The following is a 20538-nucleotide window of genomic DNA, read 5'->3' on the forward strand; positions in this document are numbered from 1 at the left end:
CAGATATCGCCAAGTCATCAAATAAATGAGTCAGCATACAGAAATGTTTATGCTTTCTCTGTGATCAAAGTCATTGTTTCCATTTCAATGGGTTTTTGAAAATTCATGAAGTAGCACAAAGTATACTATTTTTAGTTTTATTAATGACTAGCAGGTAACCAGTGCTCCACAAGGGTTTATTTTAAAACTTGACAAACTGAAAACTTAACGTAATGAAATCTTGAAGAATTGAAAATAGGCTTATAACAATCCCCGGCTAATTAGGAATCTTTATGCAAAATTTCAAGTTAATCAGTTCAGTAGTTCAGACGTCATGATTCGTCAAACATAATTTTTCTATCCCGTACGTGTAAGCCAGTTAATTCCTGTATTATAATATAGATGAATTTAATTCAAATCGCTTGAGTATCAAAAACTATTTGTTGAGATCAGAGAGAAAAGAACTTTTCCTATTCTATTCTCTCTGGTTGAGATGGATAATATAATTGCTAATCAATCAGAAATTTCTACCATGCTGAATAATGGACCATTTTTTTGCCAGTTGCCAATATAGGCTATTGTGATTATTTTAATGTGTCTTAATAATAATTGTCGATTATAATTATAATTGTATATAGAATTGCTATAAATGTTTGTGCAATATACTGTTATTCTGATTAAAGGAATTGAAATATTTTTGCATGCATTTGAGAAAAAGTAATGGAAGAGTAGAGCTATCAGCTCATTCCTTCGTCGTCGATAAATTTCCGAAATGCCTAAATTGCTAGGCTCATCGATCAACATGAATTGATTGAAATTTTTGGTCGAGTAGCATTGACGGTTGAGGCAATCAAACGTATATTTTTGGAAGGATCGAGAAGGCTTTGTCCATGGAGGAAACGTGAAAGTGCTTAGTCATGAAGGACAGAGAAATGCTGCGTACTGAGTGCCAGCGTAGGCCTACTCGGTGACTCTGTGTCAGTGTTCTTGCTAAGTACGGTACAGAAAGGATCCTTGAGCGAATGATGAGAGTACAGGGCATAGAGCAGGCTAACAAAAGACAAGGAGGCGGGTCGATGTTTTTTGTTCGAGGCGTAGATAATCCCTTTAAATTCTGCCCCTCCTGAACTGGCTGGCTCTCTTTGTTCGATAATTTGAAATAGGAGAGTCGGGCAATATTACGGCGCCCCCCGTACGAGGCTAGCTTATAAAATAATTTTTGAGTTCTTTTTAATGGATCAATCCAGCCCCGGTCTTGGTTGGCGGATTACTCATAATTCTGTTCTAACCCAGCGTTGCCAGATTTACAATTTGAATGACCCTTCTCGAAATGTAAACAAAGAAAAGCCCCTCATTCCAGTCTTCTTTTTACGAATGAAAAAACCTCCTCTTCGACGGGGGAAAAAAGGGGCCTTCGCTTTCATGCAGTCATCACCAGCACTGAGATTTGTTCGTGTTGGCGGCCTGTAGTAAATATCCGGCTAACATTACGAATTGACTTTCTCAGTCCATCATTGTATGTGGGATGGATACTCGTATCACTTCAAAATCACTTGAACTCAATAAAATCAACAACGTTATGTATCTCTTGTTACTCGATTAAAATCTGAGAAAACTGGAGAATTCTCAATCAAGTATGTTGTTTTTAGAGTGTAAGCTGTGATTTAATTAAACACAAAGCACTAGAAGCTGGATTTTTATGTATGTTTCAACAAGTTGAAAATTTCCTCTTTTGCTTAAAAAGTTGGGTTTGTGAATCAATCTCAAATCTTTTCAGCTGTTAATTTTACCAACCAAAACATTTTTTGTTTTGTCTAAGTGTCTGTTCTTCTCACTGAACACACTATAGAGTTGAAGCAACTTGTTATCACTGGTCATGGATTCGATCCCTATATCTTCAGTCATTCTCATTTCATCATTCACGCTCAACGCATAGACTTATTTGAACACCTTTGCCGAGAAAAGTTCATGTAGATTTTTTTTTTTTTTCTTTAGCACTACAGCCCAATATGAGCTTTGGCCGCCTCCACTACAGCTCTCCACGCTTCTCGGTCCTCTGTTAATTGTCTCCATCCTCTATATCCCATTTTTTTGGAGATCGTCTCTCACTTCATCTTCCCATCTTATTCTCGGCCTTCCTATCTTTCTTCTTGAATGTAGCCTCTCCTTGAATATTATTTTAGGCATTCTGTTTTCGTTCATTCTACAGATATGTCCAAACCATCTAAGCCGCTGTGCCTTTATAAATTTAACAATATTTCGGCCTTTCATCAATGCCTCGAGCTCTGAATTAGTTCTTCTCCTCCACTCCTCTCCTTCTTTAACTGGACCATAAATCTTTCTTAGGATTTTCCTTTCAAAAACGCCTAAATGGTTTTTGTCTTCTTTTGTTAACGTCCAAGATTCACAGCCGTACGTTACAACAGGTCGAATTAGGCTCTCATATATTTTAAGTTTCGTGTTTCTACATATGAGCCTGTTCTTCAAAAGTTTCATGTTACTGAAGTATGCTCTATTTCCAGCCAATACTCTTTGCTTTATGCTGTAACCCATCTTGTTCTCGTTATTTAGTTCAACCCCCAAGTAGCTGAAGTTCCTTACACCTTGAAAGATTTTATTTCCAATTCGGAGGTTTTGTGGAACTCTTCTTGCTTGACTACTTGATATTTTCATGTACCTCGTTTTTCTTTCATTCACTATCAAGCCAATCTTATTCGCCTCTCTTTCTAGCAACAAATACGTTTCCTGTAGGACATCTTTCCTTCTTGCAATTATTGCTACATCGTCCGCATATGCACATACCTGATACATTCGGTGGAAAATATTTCCCCTGTCTAATCCTTCAACAGCTCTATGCAATGCAATATTGAATAGGACTGCAGATAGTCCATCGCCTTGTTTGACACCTGTGCTAAATTCAAAAGTGCTGCTCCTTCTATTACCAATTTTTACCATTGCTGCAGTCCTACTCATTGTCATTTTTGCTAGATTAATGAGCTTTTTTGGTAAGGCGTATTGCTGCAATGTTTTCCATAGCTCACTTCTCACTATGCTATCGAAGGCTTGCTTGAAGTCAATAAATAAAATATGTAAATCCAGGTCAGGCTCATAAAACTTTTCTGCGATTTTCCGGATTGTAAAGATTTGATCTGCTGTTGCCCTTTCTGGCCGGAATCCGCATTGATATTCTCCAAGCACTTGTTCTGTGTAGGCCTTAATTCTATTGTTAAGAATACTTGATAAGACTTTATAAGCCACACTGAGAAGAGTTATTCCACGATAGTTATTACAGTCCAGTTTATCGCCTTTTTTATAAATTGGACATATTATACCTATGTTCCAATCTTGAGGCATAGTTTCATCTCTCCATATCATACTTATCAGCTCATGTATTCTCTTGACTGTGTCATCACCACCATACTTTATCATTTCTGCTGATATATTATCTTGGCCACCTGCCTTTCCATTCTTTAGGTGCTTTACAGCCATTTCTGTTTCCTCTAATGTTGTAGTTCATGTAGATAGTCTTGATTTATATTTTGATCTAACTGAATCAATTTCTTTGTTACGTTTCCAGCCTTTATTGTGAAGATGTCTCGTGTATAATTTTTACTTGATGACAAATGGTTTTTCATTTGATTTTTATTACTGGATAATAGCATTTTTTAAGTAGTCTATATGTGTCCACTTCGGTGCAGCACGATTCCCTCATACCAACTCGTTCTAAATGGCAATTTTCTCATGTAACTTAAATCGTTCACACAATATGTGGCGGATGCATGATTTCAATTGCACACAAAAGACGAATAGCTTGTTGTATGGGATTGAATGACGGGTGCTGACTGATACAGAATGACGGCTGTGTGAAATTTGTACGTAGAGACCCTTGAGCGTGCCAAATTTGAAGGAGATGACTTTTCTTTGACAACGACGTCGTCAGCCTATTAAATAAATCTCCGCACCACGTATTCAGTAATCCGGAAAGAAAATGGCGGACAATAGCGTTCTCTTTCCTTGTGAAATGAAAATTCCATTCCGATAGTTCTTTATTACCGGCTGTCACATCGTCCGGATAGAAGTCTTTTACGTAATGATTGTGATGCCTAAACTGAAATGAAGGTGAACGCACCGCGGACCGTTATCTCTTACCCTCATCACCAACACATGAATTCCTTTGAATATTTTTGAATTTTATCTGAATAATCCAAGCAAACTATGATCTGAACAAGTATTGAGTCGTCCTTACTCCTATGATTGAAGTAGTGTGAATTAGAGTATCACATCTTCAACTAAAAAAAGCTATCATCTGCTTTATTTTTAACTAGTAGGTAACCCCGTGCTCCGCAAGGGTTTTATTGAAAACTTGACTTACTGAAATCTTGAAGAATTAAAAATAAGCCTATAACCATCCTCGGTAATTCAAGAATCTATACGCAAAAGTTAATCATTTCAGTAGTTCAGCATTTCAGACATGATAATGCGTCATTCGTGAATTTCCTATCCCCTACATGTATATTAAGCCGATTCTTTCCTTTATTACAGATTAACCTGTTGTCCGGACCCACTTGCAATACTGGAAAATCATGTTCACAATACTAACTGCTCGTAAGGGTATCATCACCTTTAACATCCATAAGAATTCACTCACATGATAGAGAAAGAAGAGAAATTTCTTGTTCCAATCAAAAACAATTTTCTTCGTATTTAGCTGCTGTGAGTTTGTTATAATAATTTGATTCGATAATATTTCTGAATTGAGTAAATCGTTATATATGTCCTTCAAGTATTATACATTTTAATTTACTTTATATACCCTACTTTTAAAAAGTATAATGTATAACATCCTATCCTTAAGCCTTGAATAAAACATATTCGTTTTATCATTCATCATATTCTGTTGTCTTTGGCTACTGAAACAAATTCGTTACCGTACAAGATACGTTTTTAGAATGAATCAATACATGAATAAATATAATAGAGCTTTCACAATATAAGGATTAATTATTCAATTCGGCATATTCCTTTCTCTGAATAAAATTGGAATACCATGAATTGACATCGGTTTTCCTGATGAACTCTGAAATTCGGTGTATTGGAATCGATTGTCCAGTGTGAGAGACAATCTCTCTTTGATTAAACGTTGCTTTGATAGGATTACTTCATATCATTCATACACCATGCATCGCTATCAATAGAATTTCGATATCCTGAACTCAGCATTTCATTGTGAGCTCTACTGTATTGCAGCATATACGAATAATGCACCTATTTTTTCTGTATGATTGCAGTCACTAATAGACAATAATTCAGGAGGGAAAATCGTGTGAAGTGAGGGTGAAAGATAAAAGGATGAACGAGTCATGAGGATTTTATCTATTCATTTTTTGCTTAATAATACTATTCTTTCAGCTACAAATATATATTTATATAACATAAAATATTAAAGATGAATATTGATATTTTAGTTTCACAATAAATATAAGGAGATTCCATAGAAAAATAATTTTAAATGCTTTTAAAAGTCTGGTATAACGTTATATAATATTTATTATATAAGTATTTACTTTAACCTAAAAATCAACACTTCTTCTGCAAGTAGCAAAAAAATAAACTATAATCTATGAAAAATGAGCTGAAGTTTTGATTGTTGTATTCGCTGGAATTTGTATGCTGAGTTTTATTTGGTCTTTTAACCCCTCATGAGATATGCCTACTGAGATATGCGACACCCCTCCCTCGTTTTGCAACGTATATCTAATTCGTGGTTCAAAGGATTTTGCAATACAACATTGCATAAAGTAAACATTTATGTATGAACTGTTCTGAGGATGATGCCCGTTTCAGTCTCATACTTGTGTGTGGATAATGCGATGGATTATAGATGTTTAAAACAGTTTTAGGTGGATTTCAAACGAAAGCGATGGTGAAAGACGAAACCAAATACAGTATCAAAAATGAATAATACGATTTATGTTTATACACAACACACAAAAGGCAACCTTAAAAAATGTTTGGATATAACCAAAAAATGAGAGAAATAGTTGTCATCAAAATACAATAAACGATAGGGTCAAATTCTCCAAGCGTACTTTATCAATACGTATTCTTTATCCTGGATTCATTACTAATGAAATTATTGAATAGTATTCCATTAGGTAATCAACGAAAACTAATCGTTTTTGAAGAAAGGTTGATCAAATTGTGATTGAACCTACATCTTGAGGATAATAAAGCTTGTATGACTTTGATATACATCAAAAGTGGAAAAATTGAACTTTGACTAAAATGAAAAAACCTCGATTTTCTATGAAACATGGAATAACAGTTTATATGTAGGAAGTTCACATGTACGGTTTCTAATTACAAGAAAAAGATACGAATCTGGGAAAGTGTAGAGACAAAAGCCCTGCTATAAGAACATGTGCCGTTTCTCTATGCTCTGAAAGTTGCTGGCTTCCGCCATGCATAACAAATTTAATGGAAAAATAAAATGAAATTATAGCTAGCGTCGTACTGTATTTAATTACGGTTTGAACTCTTATAAACGACCACTTGTTCTGGATTGAGCTCTTCAAAACTGCGATACTGTAATAATTGCATTTTTGTTCAAGAACTATGTGACTCAACTTTGAGCTCATTAGTTTTAAACAGAGTTCTAAAACTTTATGTAATGAAGATTTCAGACACTAATGAATGCGTGATTTTAACATGTTTTCCATGTTTTATAGTTATAATTTGTGACTACCTACTATGATATTAACAGGATTTATGGTGTGTGCATACAAGGAAAAAGTGGGAAAATCTTTTCCTAATATTCTACAGTATCAAAAACACCAGCAACCAACTGCTAATCTGAGTATATATTTGGGAGAAATACAACCGCCGAATGTTGACGAGCGGCGGTGGGGCTTGGAATGCTTCATGGGATCAACTATTTACTTTGGGTGGGGGTTTAAAGTTTACGCATATCTTTTTTGATAATATGAAAATAAATAGATCCTTCTCGAATAATGATTTATTTTGGTGCCCTTGTTGCGTCTTTTAATCCAGGCCTAACCTGATGGTTATCATTTCAGAGTACATGGCTGAGATAAGGATGATTTGTAACAATCTAAATAAAGCATTGCTTTTCTGGTCCAATAAGATGTCTGCAAATAAAAATAATACTGCACAAGAATAACAGTGCTAGTGGAAAAATACCCCATCCTAACCTTTTCGAAATAAATGAATATAATTCACTTTTCAATAAATAACGTATAGGCCTAATATTAATATTCCTGGGCAGAATTATGATATTTAGTGCCGTTTGCTCAGTAACAGTTTTTAAACTAAATTTCATTTTAAACTGGATTAAATCCGTATCAAGTCTAGTTTGTTATAATGCGTTTCATTTTGAGTTTAAGCCACCAGCTGATTAAATCCAGTTTAACCTTTGACTGTGCAATACGGCCCTTAATGTTCAATATTTATATTAATATTCAATATTTCTCGATCGGCTAGTTAATGAATAAACTTGTACACTACGAATATACAGTAGTAATCTATTGCTTTATTTTCCATTGTGTTAGGTAAATTAATTATTCAATTTTATTTGGTATTCTATGTACATTTTTATTATTTTTCGTTAGTACAGTATTTGAGGGAGGTTTCCACCATCTTAAATTTACAATATTTTGGTTACATAGTGAATAACTTTACTTATTTTTTCCAGTGTATTTGATTTGGAGAGTTTGCTGGAACTACAAAGTGTTTCCGAACTCCCTACTTATATTCTATAGTGAGGTCCACGTTATTATGGCATTAACATTGGTGTTGCTATCATTCGACAAAACAGACAGCACAATCCTTCTATATCCGCAACGTTGCCAAATACGTTTTCAACAATGTAGAAATAAAATTAAGACAGACAAACGGCAACGCTGTTCTCCTATCTTTATTCACTGCCATTATAACGTGGACCTCACTGTAGGGCATATTGTTCCTGGCTACAATACATATCTGAGTATCATTTTCAAAAAATGTCCGAAAGTCCATAGTTACTCACACAACCGCCATTTTGTTTTTTACACTTACGATTTTTTATCAAATAATGCCTGAACAAATGGGAAAGAAAATTTGTACAAATATTTTATAATCTATCTTATTTTTCTCAGCGAGTCCCAGATTTACGATTCTTTATAATTATTTAATTATTTTTCTCAGCACATCCTTTTCTCCAATTACATAGTGAATAATCTTTCTTCATTTTTTCAGCAAACCTGATATGGAGTGCTCCCCAGATCTGAGTTTCCTGACAATGGCAGCTGCTGGAGTAACCAACACCGACTTTGCAGAGCTCGCATCAAAACTCGCATCAGCCGCCAACAACCACGAAATGTTTCCATTCGCGATGCGTCCCAGCGTCATGATCAAACAGCGCAAGACCAACTTCACACCGCGCGAAGTCGAAGTTTTACTGGCGGCAGTCGACAAAAGACGCGACATCGTGCTGTTCGGCACGGCCGGCGGCCAAGTTTGGGCCAAGGCCTGGCAGGAGGTGGCCCAGGAAGTGACCGCCGTCGAAGGCATTTATAGAACGGAGAGTGACGTGAGAAAGAAGTGGACGTACCTGAAATGGGAGGCCAAGAACACAAGCAAGCCCGGTAGGGACCCGACTTCCAGGGCTGTTCTGGAAATTCTGACTGGTGGCGATCCCGACGCTGCCGCTACCATTGGGGCAAAGTCTCTTCTTGAGGAGCTTCTGGGTGAGTACTCAATTAGCACATTTCCATTTCTGATCATTCATTTAATAAAATTGAAAAGTTTAATCTATCAGTCTCCGGTAACGAAGTTGTTTTGGGATTTTTTCCTATAATTAAATACTGTTGAAGTCTAATCAATAATAATGAGGAATAATATTGTCAGTTAAACACCAGTATACATACATAATCACCATCATCATCTCCCTCAAATAGCTAATAGCTAGAGGGATTAAAATATAAATGCAAACTGCTTTTATTGAAATTGTATTTTTAAACAAATAAATCACCATCATAATTCTTACCTAAAAGTTCTGTCTTATACTATAACTTCTCGACATTAAATAAAATTTCTAATCGGTCATCATGAGCTTATTAAAATAAAAATTGTTATGAAACTTCACATTATCTCGGAATAATTTATAATATATTAATTATATTCTTTTTTCCACATTTCCTAAACATTATTTTCCCATGTCTAAGGAACACAATTTCTCTACTCACTATAACATTCTATTGCTCAAATACCAATTCAGAACAGGTTTGCTGTTTCAATTCTCGGCCAAGTAGCGGGATCACCACAGCAAGCTGCCTTGCAAAACCAAGAAGTGACCAATTCGAGTCCGCAGGTACCCAAGATACAGCTGCCACTCCACGTACAGCGACCGCAAACTCCACTGCTGCCTGTATCAGGCCCCACATCTCCGTCCACTGCCTCCGTCAAGAAGCAACACTCTCCAAGTACCTCCCCGGCTGTGTACACCACAGAAGTATGTCTTCGGTGGAACTCGTACCATTCAAACATGCAGACCGTCTTCCCTTCATTACTCAACAACGAACAATTCGTCGATGTCACTCTGGCCTGTGAAGGTCAGAGTATAAAATGCCACAAGGTACGTAAAAAAAACTTCGAGCAGGGAACTACAGTATTTAGTATAAGGAACATGAATCTGCCACCAGAATTGCGATATTCGCAACTGTTCAGGAGTTATGGACATTTTTAGTTTGGAGAAAAAACTATTCACATTTGCTAAAAACTGCAAATGATGCACTATGCATGACATTCATTGCTTACTTCTCAGTAAACAATTCAGTATATGAATTAATAGATTAGAAACTTTACTGTCACAAACAATACAAACGAATATAGTTTAAAATACGAACGAATCGGCAGGCGAATTGTCATTAATTGAATTTCTACGTTATGTATGACATTCATTGTTTACTTCTTGTTTTTTAATGATAAAACTGGTAAATTGTTGAACACTGTATAAAGTTAGAGTCCCACTTATCAGTATCAATGTATGTGACTATAGTGGTATAGTGAATATATTAATGCCATGAGTTTTAATGGCACTATTCCCACTCAACCCGGCCAAGCAAGTATGAATAATCCCAATTAGAACTGATATGAACATATTTTCACTGTACCCGACAGTGAGCGTCACTTACACTCATATTTGACAATTCAGTTTTATGCTTATAATTTTCTCAATACCGGTATCTCTCTTGCCAGTAACATTACAAACACAATAATTAATTACAAATATTAGATACTAAATGATTCAGTACATCAAAAAAGTACTGGTAATATAAATTACATGCCTATAAATTATTGATTAAAACTAAAAACTATACAAATATCGAGAAATAATGAAAGGTGAACGGAAATCGACACAATTATAGCCTGCAGGCTTTGTAATTGAATTGCTCATTTTTATCAATAACTCATGTGAGTAATATTTGTGTTGTGTATAATACCCAATTAGGTTATGTAGCCTGTAACCTGGTCAGTCTAAAGATTCTTAATAAAATTGCATATTTATTCTAGTATCTCATGTAATGCATGTACTGCAGTTGTGAGTAATATTTCAGTACAAAAATATCAAGTATTTTTATATTTACAATATTAAATATAGTATAATATCAAAATATTATGATATTAATATTATTAGTAATATTTAAGTACAAAAATATTGGGTAACTAAGCTCACGTATTATTTGAAATAATAAATGAATATATTTCACGTATATTTGAAATAATATTCGTTTGGATGTAAGAATTTTATTATTTTAATCACATTTTATTATATTTGTAAATCACTTTCAATTTTCTTGGTTTTCTTTCCGTTAAGAATACCTCCTACTTCTCTTAATAATATCTCTTACAATAATACCTCCTACCACTTCAGTTCTCATGTTTTATAAGAATTTCAACTATTATTGTTCCCACATCTATCAACAGGCTGAGCATTTTACTGAAAAGATCACGTTTTCTGTGCTGTTGTGAAGGTGATATGTAGTGGAAATCCATATTGAATAAAATTCTAAAAATTCAAAACCCATATCATGCATTTATGCATTCAAATATTAAACGTTGGTGATCCTTCATCCAAGATTGATTCAACCTTGCCAAAAACCTTACAATATACTGTAAGTTGATTTGCATTTATGTTCTGAACATATCTTGAGAATAATTAAATTAATGATTGTTTAACTTCCAGATGATGCTATCCGCCTGCTCCAACTATTTTGAGGAGCTGTTGAGTCAGAACCCCTGCCAACACCCGATAGTACTCATGAAGGACTTGAGGTTTTGGGAGTTGCAGGCCCTCGTTGACTTCATGTACAGGGGAGAAGTGAACGTGACTCAAGACCGCTTACCCTCTCTCCTGGCTGCAGCCGAAGCACTGCAAATCAAGGGTATGCTCTTTCGAATAGTCAAATTCTTTATATATTTAATTTATTCTGTATCAATTCAATTCAATTCAATTTATTTCACCAAAAAAAAAAGAAAACAGTACAAAGATGTGACAATCAGAAAAAACAATAATTATTTTTCCAAATATCTATATCAACTACCTATCTGTAAAATACGGCTTGAGGTGAAGAACTACTGGCATAAGTGAAACACTTGTTCGCCAGTAGGAGTAGAGACTTAACTGTTTCTAAATCTTAAGCTAATAATTTAAAATGGAAACTTTTTATTCAAACAATGGTAAGTATATTTAAAATAAATGCTATCAATTGTGAATTAATCCTGACAATAATGAATAATTTTAAAAGCAGCAAAAATTTTGAACTCAAAATATTAAGATGGGAGTTCTGAAGTATCCAGTTTTTAATATTTATTGGAACAAACTTAATAGGTACACCGATGAGCTCGTTCGGGATGCAGTTTACAATCTTTGGAGCGATGTATACCAGCTGCTTACGAATGACCGTTAAATTAGAATCATAACTAACATATCTATGTAGATTGTATCATGTTCTATGAGTTACATTGATTCTTGAAAATGAACTTCTATGTTTATTGAAATATTTAAATATGCTAAGCCCATAGAGTTGACGGATTGACATGACTTCCAGTTCACTGAATGCAATTTTTGAAGGGAACAATATGGGTTTATTTAATATGGTTTTATGATCATTTTCTGGATAATGTGGTAACAAAAGAGTGTCATAAGTACCTCCCCAAACCACCAAGCCATAATTTTACAGAGATTGTACAATTGCAAAATAAAGCATTCTCAACTTTGACAAATGAAGTATCGGCTTGTCTGTATCATCACAAACCTGCTTTGTACTTAATTTTTATATAAATTAGTACTCATCGAATTTTTCCCGAGCTGTTTAACCTGTGATCGATATTAGCAGTAGCAGAAGTGTTCGGGGTAGTGTGCAGCATTTAACATTGAATTTCTTTTACATTCTTTTAATTAATTTTCTATATTGTAGATTTTATAATTGTAAAAATTAATTTTTCCTCGTAGAAGTATCATAATCACTGTAAATTTATTTTTTCTATCAAGTGTTGTTATTGTATCTCTACATTTTTGCTTCATTATTCTTTATACTTGTGAACAATCTCTTACAAAAAATAACTATTCTAAACCGTAACAGTAGAATAGTCCTGTTAAAAAGATGTTGATTTCGAAGTTGTTTCAAAGATTTACAATACTTTCCATTTCATAAAATAAATAATTTCTTCATAAAATGGAATTATAGTACCCTTTAGAATTAATGAAATAATAAAACGAATACAAATTTTAAGCATAATTGTAAAATTATTTTATTAATTTTAAATGGTACTATAATTCTATCTTATAAATACAAGAGTAGCCCTGAATTCATACATTATTAAATAATTTCTTGTTAGAGTAATTGGATAAGATCTTTGTTGTCTATACGACATTTAATTATTGAAAACACTCAGCGTCACCTAGCGGCCTGATGAAGGGTTCTATCATTAAGAAGACAATATTATTGTCAATGTATTGTGTGTCAACACATGAGACTTCTTATTGGTGTTTCCGACAAATCCATTAAGCCTGGCGTTTACAACGAACTAGAATTCAATCGTGGTATTTTCCATAAATAACTGCTACCTGTACTCAAATTGTATCTGTTACAGTTACTTGTGTCCTGAAGTATCATTTACTTTTATTTGTCTAATATTGCATTTTTAAATGTTATTGTTTCCTGCTACTATCCTGCATCTATTGGTGGTAGTGTGAGATACGGTTGAAATTCCATGACTATTTTTAAAACATCCTACACATTTTAATACATTTATGGCTAATAATTTATATACAAATCCAAAGCCAACTGAAGTTTGAAAGTCCGTGGATCGTGGAAGTTGATACAAGACTTCAAAAGCCCGACGTCTCAAGCAAGACTTCAAAGACATATCAAAACCCGATTTAGAAAATTATTTCCCAATTCTACTAACATTCTACTAGTGTTCTTAAAGTAGTCTACTGTTGAAGGCTATTCCAGAGCAAATAAAGAATTCTATATTCAAGGAATCTCATTCGAGTTGGAAATGTAGTTACTGCTAACATTATACGGTTTTAATCTGAATATTGCTGAAACTCAATTTAAAATATTTTTATGAAATTCTATTATTGAATATGGGGAATTTAGAAAGAAAATTGAAATTTGAGCATCGATTCGAAATTCGTATTGAATTCAATATTAGCCATCCTCGTATGATGATCTTCATTTCTATTTCATTACGGTATCATTTTCTAACTTCACAACCAGTTCATTTCTCAAAATATAGGTCGTAAAGGTAACGCACCTCTAATTTGGTAAATTATGTATTGTTTGTTAGATATGCGAGTCAACCCATCTGCTCCATAAAAATAACAGTAGCAGTTAGATTACTCGACAGATAACAGTAACAGATACAATTTGAGTACAGGTAGCATCTCTTAGTAGGTAAGTCAACGATTGAATTTAGGTTCGTGGGAAATGCCACCCTACTGTTGAAGGATGGTCGCTGGAAGGACGACACCGTCGTAGTAGCACCCTCAAGAGTTAATTCTTCAACCTATCAAGGCTGACCCTCTTTCAAGGACAAAATAATTTTAATTTTAATGTTTATATTAAAAATAGAAAGTAATTACAGTGGTCTGTAAATATGAATTATGAGACAACAATTTCATGTAACTGATATAATACTTATAATACTATATATTACAAATAAAAAGTAATTACAGTGGTCTGTAAATATTAATTATGAGACTGAAAAATTTCATGTAACTGATATAATACTTATAATATTATATATTAAAAATAAAAAGTAATTACAGTGGTCTGTAAATATAATTATGAGACTGCACAATTTCATGTAACTGATATAATACTTATAATACTTTGTTGGCTATGAAAGAAAATTTATGTTCATTTACTGTATCTAGTCATCTAATAATGTTACAAAAAACACGAACACATTTATAGAAACATATTTTTACCGTACATATTTCGTTTGTATCCCAATCTTGAAAAAATTTTCTCCTCTATTTTCAAATGTATCTTTTTCATACTGATTTTCTCGACAGGGTTAGCTGGACCCGCAAGCAGCTCCCAACCTCAGGCGAATACTGCCGGAAACGGATCGGAGAACTGCAGCCAAGACGAATCGGCAAATCCCAAGCGTATTTATAGAAAGAGAAGGATTTCCTCCAGATCATGTTTGGTGATGCCAAAGACCCCAACCAGCACCCAGGTCTCCCCGGTACAATCCCACACCGACCAAAGCGTATACGGCAGTTTCACGCCCTCTCCTAACGTATATAGTAACAAACACCGAAAATTAGACGATCCTCCGAAACTCGAGGTCAGTACAATTTATTTATTCATATTTATCTATGTTTCTATTTATTCATCCATTTATTTTCATACATAATAGATATCACTCCATTATAACACATACATAACACAATTTTACAGAGAAACTTCTGGTTTACTTCCCATGTATGAAATATTTCCTTAATATTGAAACTAAAATTTCAGCTCACTTTCCCAAATGTATCATAAATTTCAAGTGTCATTTTTAGAGGTAATTAGATACCCAGCAAGCATGGTTTTTTGACTTGACTGTTACCCCAGGCACCCTGGTAACATTCTATTCTATAAACATTTTTTCATAAATGAAGAAGGTGCTTTCCAGATTATTAATTTCTCAGATTTATTTGAAGAAAATAGAAGAAATACATGAAAAAAGTTCAAACGATTGAAATTCAATTCTGTGTGATTATTTATTTGATATGCGCTTCTTTAACACTTCATTAAATTAGTGTGCTAATAGTGCTTAATCCTCCCCTATCGACTTGATTGCCTCCAGGAATCCCACTACAGTTGAACTATTTTGCTAAAAAATTAATCTTATAATTGATTTATCCATATATTTTTGAGAAAGTGAGAAAAATTACTTTTTAGTATATCGTGCCAGCTGACAGTTTTTAGTTGTATCAAATTAGGACACGAGTGAACCACCAGGAATGTAGCTGACGTTCCCTATGACTGGCTAGGAATCATCAGTTTTACTACAGAGCCAGTCTGGTATCCTAGAGGGTGAATAGCCTTTGAAATTTAGATCTATATGATTTTCCAATGGGATAAGAGTATTTGAAATGAATTATTGATACCTTTTTACAGAAGGATACCAGGAAGGATTATTCATCTGCCAACGAAAAAGTCACTTGGAAACTACAGCCCATCAAAGAAACTTTTCCCACGAGATCTATATTGAAGAAAGACATTGTAAGTTTAGATACTATAGTGGAAGCTCTAATTAACTTGTGAATCAAGAATTAGTGCAGAAATTATGGGATTTTTTTATTCTAACAAAATTTAGAACGCGATTGCCTCAAAATATAGCATTCTCTCCAAATGAGTTGAAGATTTGTGTATTTACACTTTTGAAACTCGAATTCAGAAGATACTATTTTTTGCAAATTATACTGAAGGAAAATTTAAATTCGAATTGTTACTTATTTAATAGAACATTTTGCGGTTCTGACACGTTACTATATGCCTGGGGACGGTGTGGTTAGCGAGGTAATGATATATTTATGCAATTTTCAAAACAGTTTTGTCTATTGGAAAAAGATTAAGTTTCAAGTATATAAAATATTTATCAATAACAACATATCTTTGGCAAAAAATAAATATATAAAAACAAATATCTATATATGCGATTCATTATAATTTAAGGAAGTATTAATATATTATATTAGTCATCCCTTATAGCTCAAAATAAGGAAATATTATAGAGATGCAATTCATTTTAATAAATGTAGTGAATGGGTTCACTTATTGATTTCACAAATTATTCAAATCATAGTCTAGAAATGCTTCATTCCCTTTTCAAGAGTCTAAAGTTCTACGAGTACAAAACTGCAGAGAAAATTAAGGAAACTATAGTAAGGTATACATTATTTGGAAATAAGTTGATTAAATTCAATATTGAGTGTTTTTAAATAACTTGATGAGGTTCAATATAGGAGACAAGTAACCGTATGTAGCTGCAGATGAATCTTGAAACCTATGTGATCGAAATAAATAAATAATATAATTCTATTGACAAAGAATTCATTTTGAATATAGACAACGTAAAGTTTATACAGCTAATAATTTAACATCATACAGTATATAATATAAGAATAATCCAATGAAATAGGATTTAGAACTTTCAAAGATTCTATTCAGAGCCCTACTATCCAACGGATCTCAATATTGCAGACATTGAATTGAAGTTATAGTTGACAGTAAATTATTATGTGTAAATTATTATTCAATTCGATCACTTTATTTGTTTTCCAGCTGGGCATGTCACGAACAAAGGAAACAAACGGAACAGAATTAAGAGAGTTCCCATCATCCATGGCAGAATCAGAAAACAACACTAAAAAACGTGGTAAGAATAGAGAATTGTTTTCTGACTTCTTTCTTATTCGTTTATGTAGTATTTTCATCAACTTTACTATGTTATTTATTGAACAATCTCTCTCTCTCTCTCTCTCTCTCTCTCTCTCTCTCTCTCTCTCTCTCTCTCTCTCTCTCTCTCTCTCTCTCTCTCTTGGTAGAGAGTTAGTGGGAAGGATACTTCAAATATTCTTTCCAAAGAATGGACATTGATATGTCCAAAGCTCCGCCAATTTATGTAGATGCATAACAATATTATCTATTTTATCTATAGTTATTACAAATTGCTTTTTTTCATATCATATACAGCTCAATAATCATTTTCTTAGTTTATATATTTTGTAAATTCATGTACAATTTTGCTGTATTTTATATAAGTGCATAAGCCAGTATATATTGTAATCTACATAAATGAACTACTCAATCAATCAATCTCTCTTTAAACCCGCCGTCTGTCCAGAATCTAAAAAATGAATGTCAACATTTTAATAATTTCCATTTCTATTAATACTTCTCTGTATCTACATGAATCACAAGTACTGAAGTGTCTTCTTCTCAACAGTTGTAGCTTAGTCAAGTGGAACATTGCTTTTTGGTCGGACTAAATTATAAGATATGTAAATTGTTTTTATATTCCTTTCAAAAATACAACGACCATGTGATGTGCATATAGGCATTTAAATTTCTATCAATATTGTATTTTCAAGTCTTTTCAATCATTTTGTGTTCTATATATGAAAAAAATGAATGAAAAATAAATATGTTACCTTAGACCCCATTCAAGCACTAAGCACTACGGCTGCGGTTTGCCCCCGAAAGTTGAAAGTACAAAACTGGGGGGACCCATACTTGTCTCAGGTCATACTTCTTTCGAAAAATTATAATTTTTTTGTTGTTTTACAGCTGAGAACAGGATGTTGAGCCAGGAAAGTTGTGAAGATGAATACTACGAGAATGAAACCGAATGTGATACCGAAAATGACGAGAACCGATCGTTGTCATCGAACGGATCTGCTAATCTCATGATCGACGAAGGTCAAAATGATCAACCAACGCCTGAAACCACAATATCTCAGTGATACTTCTAACTTCTACCTGAAATGCTACATTCCAATCATTCATGGACATTGTAATAAGATTATTTTCTAATATTAGTGTAAGCGGCTACTACCAAATAGTGAACAAATGGTTGGTCAGACAGATTTCAATAGAAATCTGCTATTAATATTTGTATTTCCCAATGTTTTTGTAGAAGCCTACCGTTTATTCTTTTGATTCATTTTTTCCGCTTGGAAACGTCAAAAAATTTCCGATCAACTTGGAAGTATGCATAAATTTATTTTTTCATGTCATAAAACCAAATATTTCCATTTTAATCCGATTCTGTATTTGCAGGAAACGTCAATGCAATTCCAAAATATATAACTAAGATTGATTTTTCTAAACACATAATGCCAGTCTAAAATTTTCTCCCAAATCCAAGATATTTGGATTAAAATACTATTTTGCATTCATGCTATACACTAGCATAGTATTATTTTGTACAATATCATAATATCATGATTTGCTGCAAAATTTATGAAGCAGTTTCCTACCTGTGTGGCCCTACCATATTGCTTGACTACTTGATTTTTTATGTAAGTAAAATATTGTCATGTAGTATTTTTTTTATTAAAATCCTGTAAAAAATATGGGACTAGATGAATGATGTCGATAATATGAATATGTTGATATGTGCCAAAGCTTCATGTGACCTGCTTTTTTAATACAGTATTTATTGTAGACGTTGTAGAAGAAAGTATTGGAGAATAATTGGGAGGTCTAAGAATTTAACGGTAGGCTTTTGAGAGTTATGCCAAAAATGGTATCTTTTTTCATGTACACCATTTGGCATGATCTGATGTGTATATATTATATAAAATAGATTTTCTCTACTAAGTGTTATGCCAAATATGTTTTTTTATATAATATCATTATGACCTTCCTAATTCTAGTTCTCAACTATAATTATTATTGAGCAATTGGAATTCGACTAATTGCAAAAACCAAGGAAATGCTTATTTAAATAAATATTTCCAAGTACAAACTTTTATAAAGCTTTTGATTTTGATGGTTATTTTCTCTGTAAATATGGATTGTGATTATCATTCCTATGAACATGATCTAAATCTATGTGCATTGTTTCAATTTGATTCTAATCCACTTTATATATTATAAAGGTGAGTGATATTTATTTTATTTCATTTTATTTGTAATATTTTGTGTGTAATATTTATGTATTTGTTTATTTTATTTTTTTACTATCGGTCGTTGAATTATTGATCACATCAATCATTTTTCAAACGAATGCAAGTGATAGGTTCAAGTTTCACTGAAACTTTTTATCATAGTTCTTTATTTAAAAATATGTTTTATCTATCGACTTATGAATATGTATTATTTATCGACTGCTTCTCGATTTCCCAAACAAACACAATTTTATTTACTGACAAAATGACATGAAGTAGATTACCGGTACCGATTACCTCCCAAAGTAGATTATCGGAAAATAAATTATTTTAAATTACAATGACCGCTTTGTTTCTTGCAGTGACCTACATATAGAATGGGTGAAGCAGTAAAATTTTTATCAAGTGCAATGCTTTAAAAAATAAAACATCACATTTTTTATTTGTTCTTTTTAATATGATTTTTAATCAAGTATAAATGTTTTTCAAGAATGTTTCAATCATTAATTTATTTGATCGTAGACTTGATTTTGAAACATTGGTTAATCTCTAGTGTATATTTATTAGCTTATATTTATTAGATTTATGATTTTAAACTAATGTTATTAGTATTAGTAAATCTGCCTCAGAAAATTGTTTTCAATTATCTTTTGTTTTTTGGATTATTGTAATTATTGTATCGTCCAATTAATTGTTTTATCAACTAAGTCTCAAGTAATAGAGGCTTTACTTCCAAAAGAGTTTTATGTATAATATTTTTAACATATTTATTTTATTTTTATTCTTGCCAAACTATTTTCCACTTGCGCACCGGTACCCAAATAATGATCATAATGACAAACTTACATAAAATAAATACAATATTTCGATTCACTTTCATTGGTAATTTTCTAGTAAGGTATCATCAAGAGGGAATTACCCATGAGAGATAGAATGGGATATTCAGTACGATGTATTGACTGCAGTGGTTTAAATAGGAGTGAATCAAAACTTTGATTATAAAATCAGGTTGTAATGCCAATAAAGTGTATTAGATTATATTTTTCTTTTAATTTATGCTAATTTTTAAACTTATATCAATCATTGTTTTCTGATATGGTATTTTATTTATATTTCAAGAAATGAGTTTGATCATTGTCTTCATTAGTTACGTTTTTTATTTTAATTAAACTTATCAACTTATTGTTTGTTCAATTCATCGTTTTATTATTATCGTCAGTTAAATATTCTCGTATTGTTGTTCTATCACAAGACAATAATGCACTGGCAAAGTTACAAGAAACCTTTCTCAGGTCTTCTTTCGACTTTCGTAAATTCAATTGCTTACGAAATTTGTAAAATGTTCCTTTATCTAATAAGATTTACAAATGATTCATTTT

At 32.8% G+C, this 20538-nt stretch overlaps 1 protein-coding gene across 4 annotated transcripts in view; it reads left to right on the plus strand.

Annotated features, from left to right (window-relative positions):
• LOC111051302 (protein jim lovell) overlaps window positions 1-19596 on the plus strand; it is a 33860-nt gene extending 14264 nt beyond the window's left edge. For 3 of the 4 annotated variants that reach the window (XM_039442564.1, XM_039442565.1, XM_039442563.1), the window contains exons 2-8: window positions 8233-8723; window positions 9273-9610; window positions 11222-11420; window positions 14564-14841; window positions 15663-15767; window positions 16830-16923; window positions 17835-19596. In XM_039442564.1, the coding sequence (XP_039298498.1) occupies window positions 8243-8723; window positions 9273-9610; window positions 11222-11420; window positions 14564-14841; window positions 15663-15767; window positions 16830-16923; window positions 17835-18010 (1671 nt within the window). In that variant the 5' untranslated portion in view covers window positions 8233-8242 and the 3' untranslated portion in view covers window positions 18011-19596. Of the gene's footprint in view, window positions 1-4568; window positions 4693-8232; window positions 8724-9272; window positions 9611-11221; window positions 11421-14563; window positions 14842-15662; window positions 15768-16829; window positions 16924-17834 lie in introns of those variants that run through there. The other variant, XM_039442566.1, reaches the window with a different exon arrangement.
• Window positions 19597-20538: the final 942 nt, after the last annotated feature.

Source organism: Nilaparvata lugens, chromosome X (genome assembly GCF_014356525.2).
Source record: "Nilaparvata lugens isolate BPH chromosome X, ASM1435652v1, whole genome shotgun sequence".
Classification (NCBI taxonomy): Eukaryota; Metazoa; Arthropoda; class Insecta; order Hemiptera; family Delphacidae; genus Nilaparvata; species Nilaparvata lugens.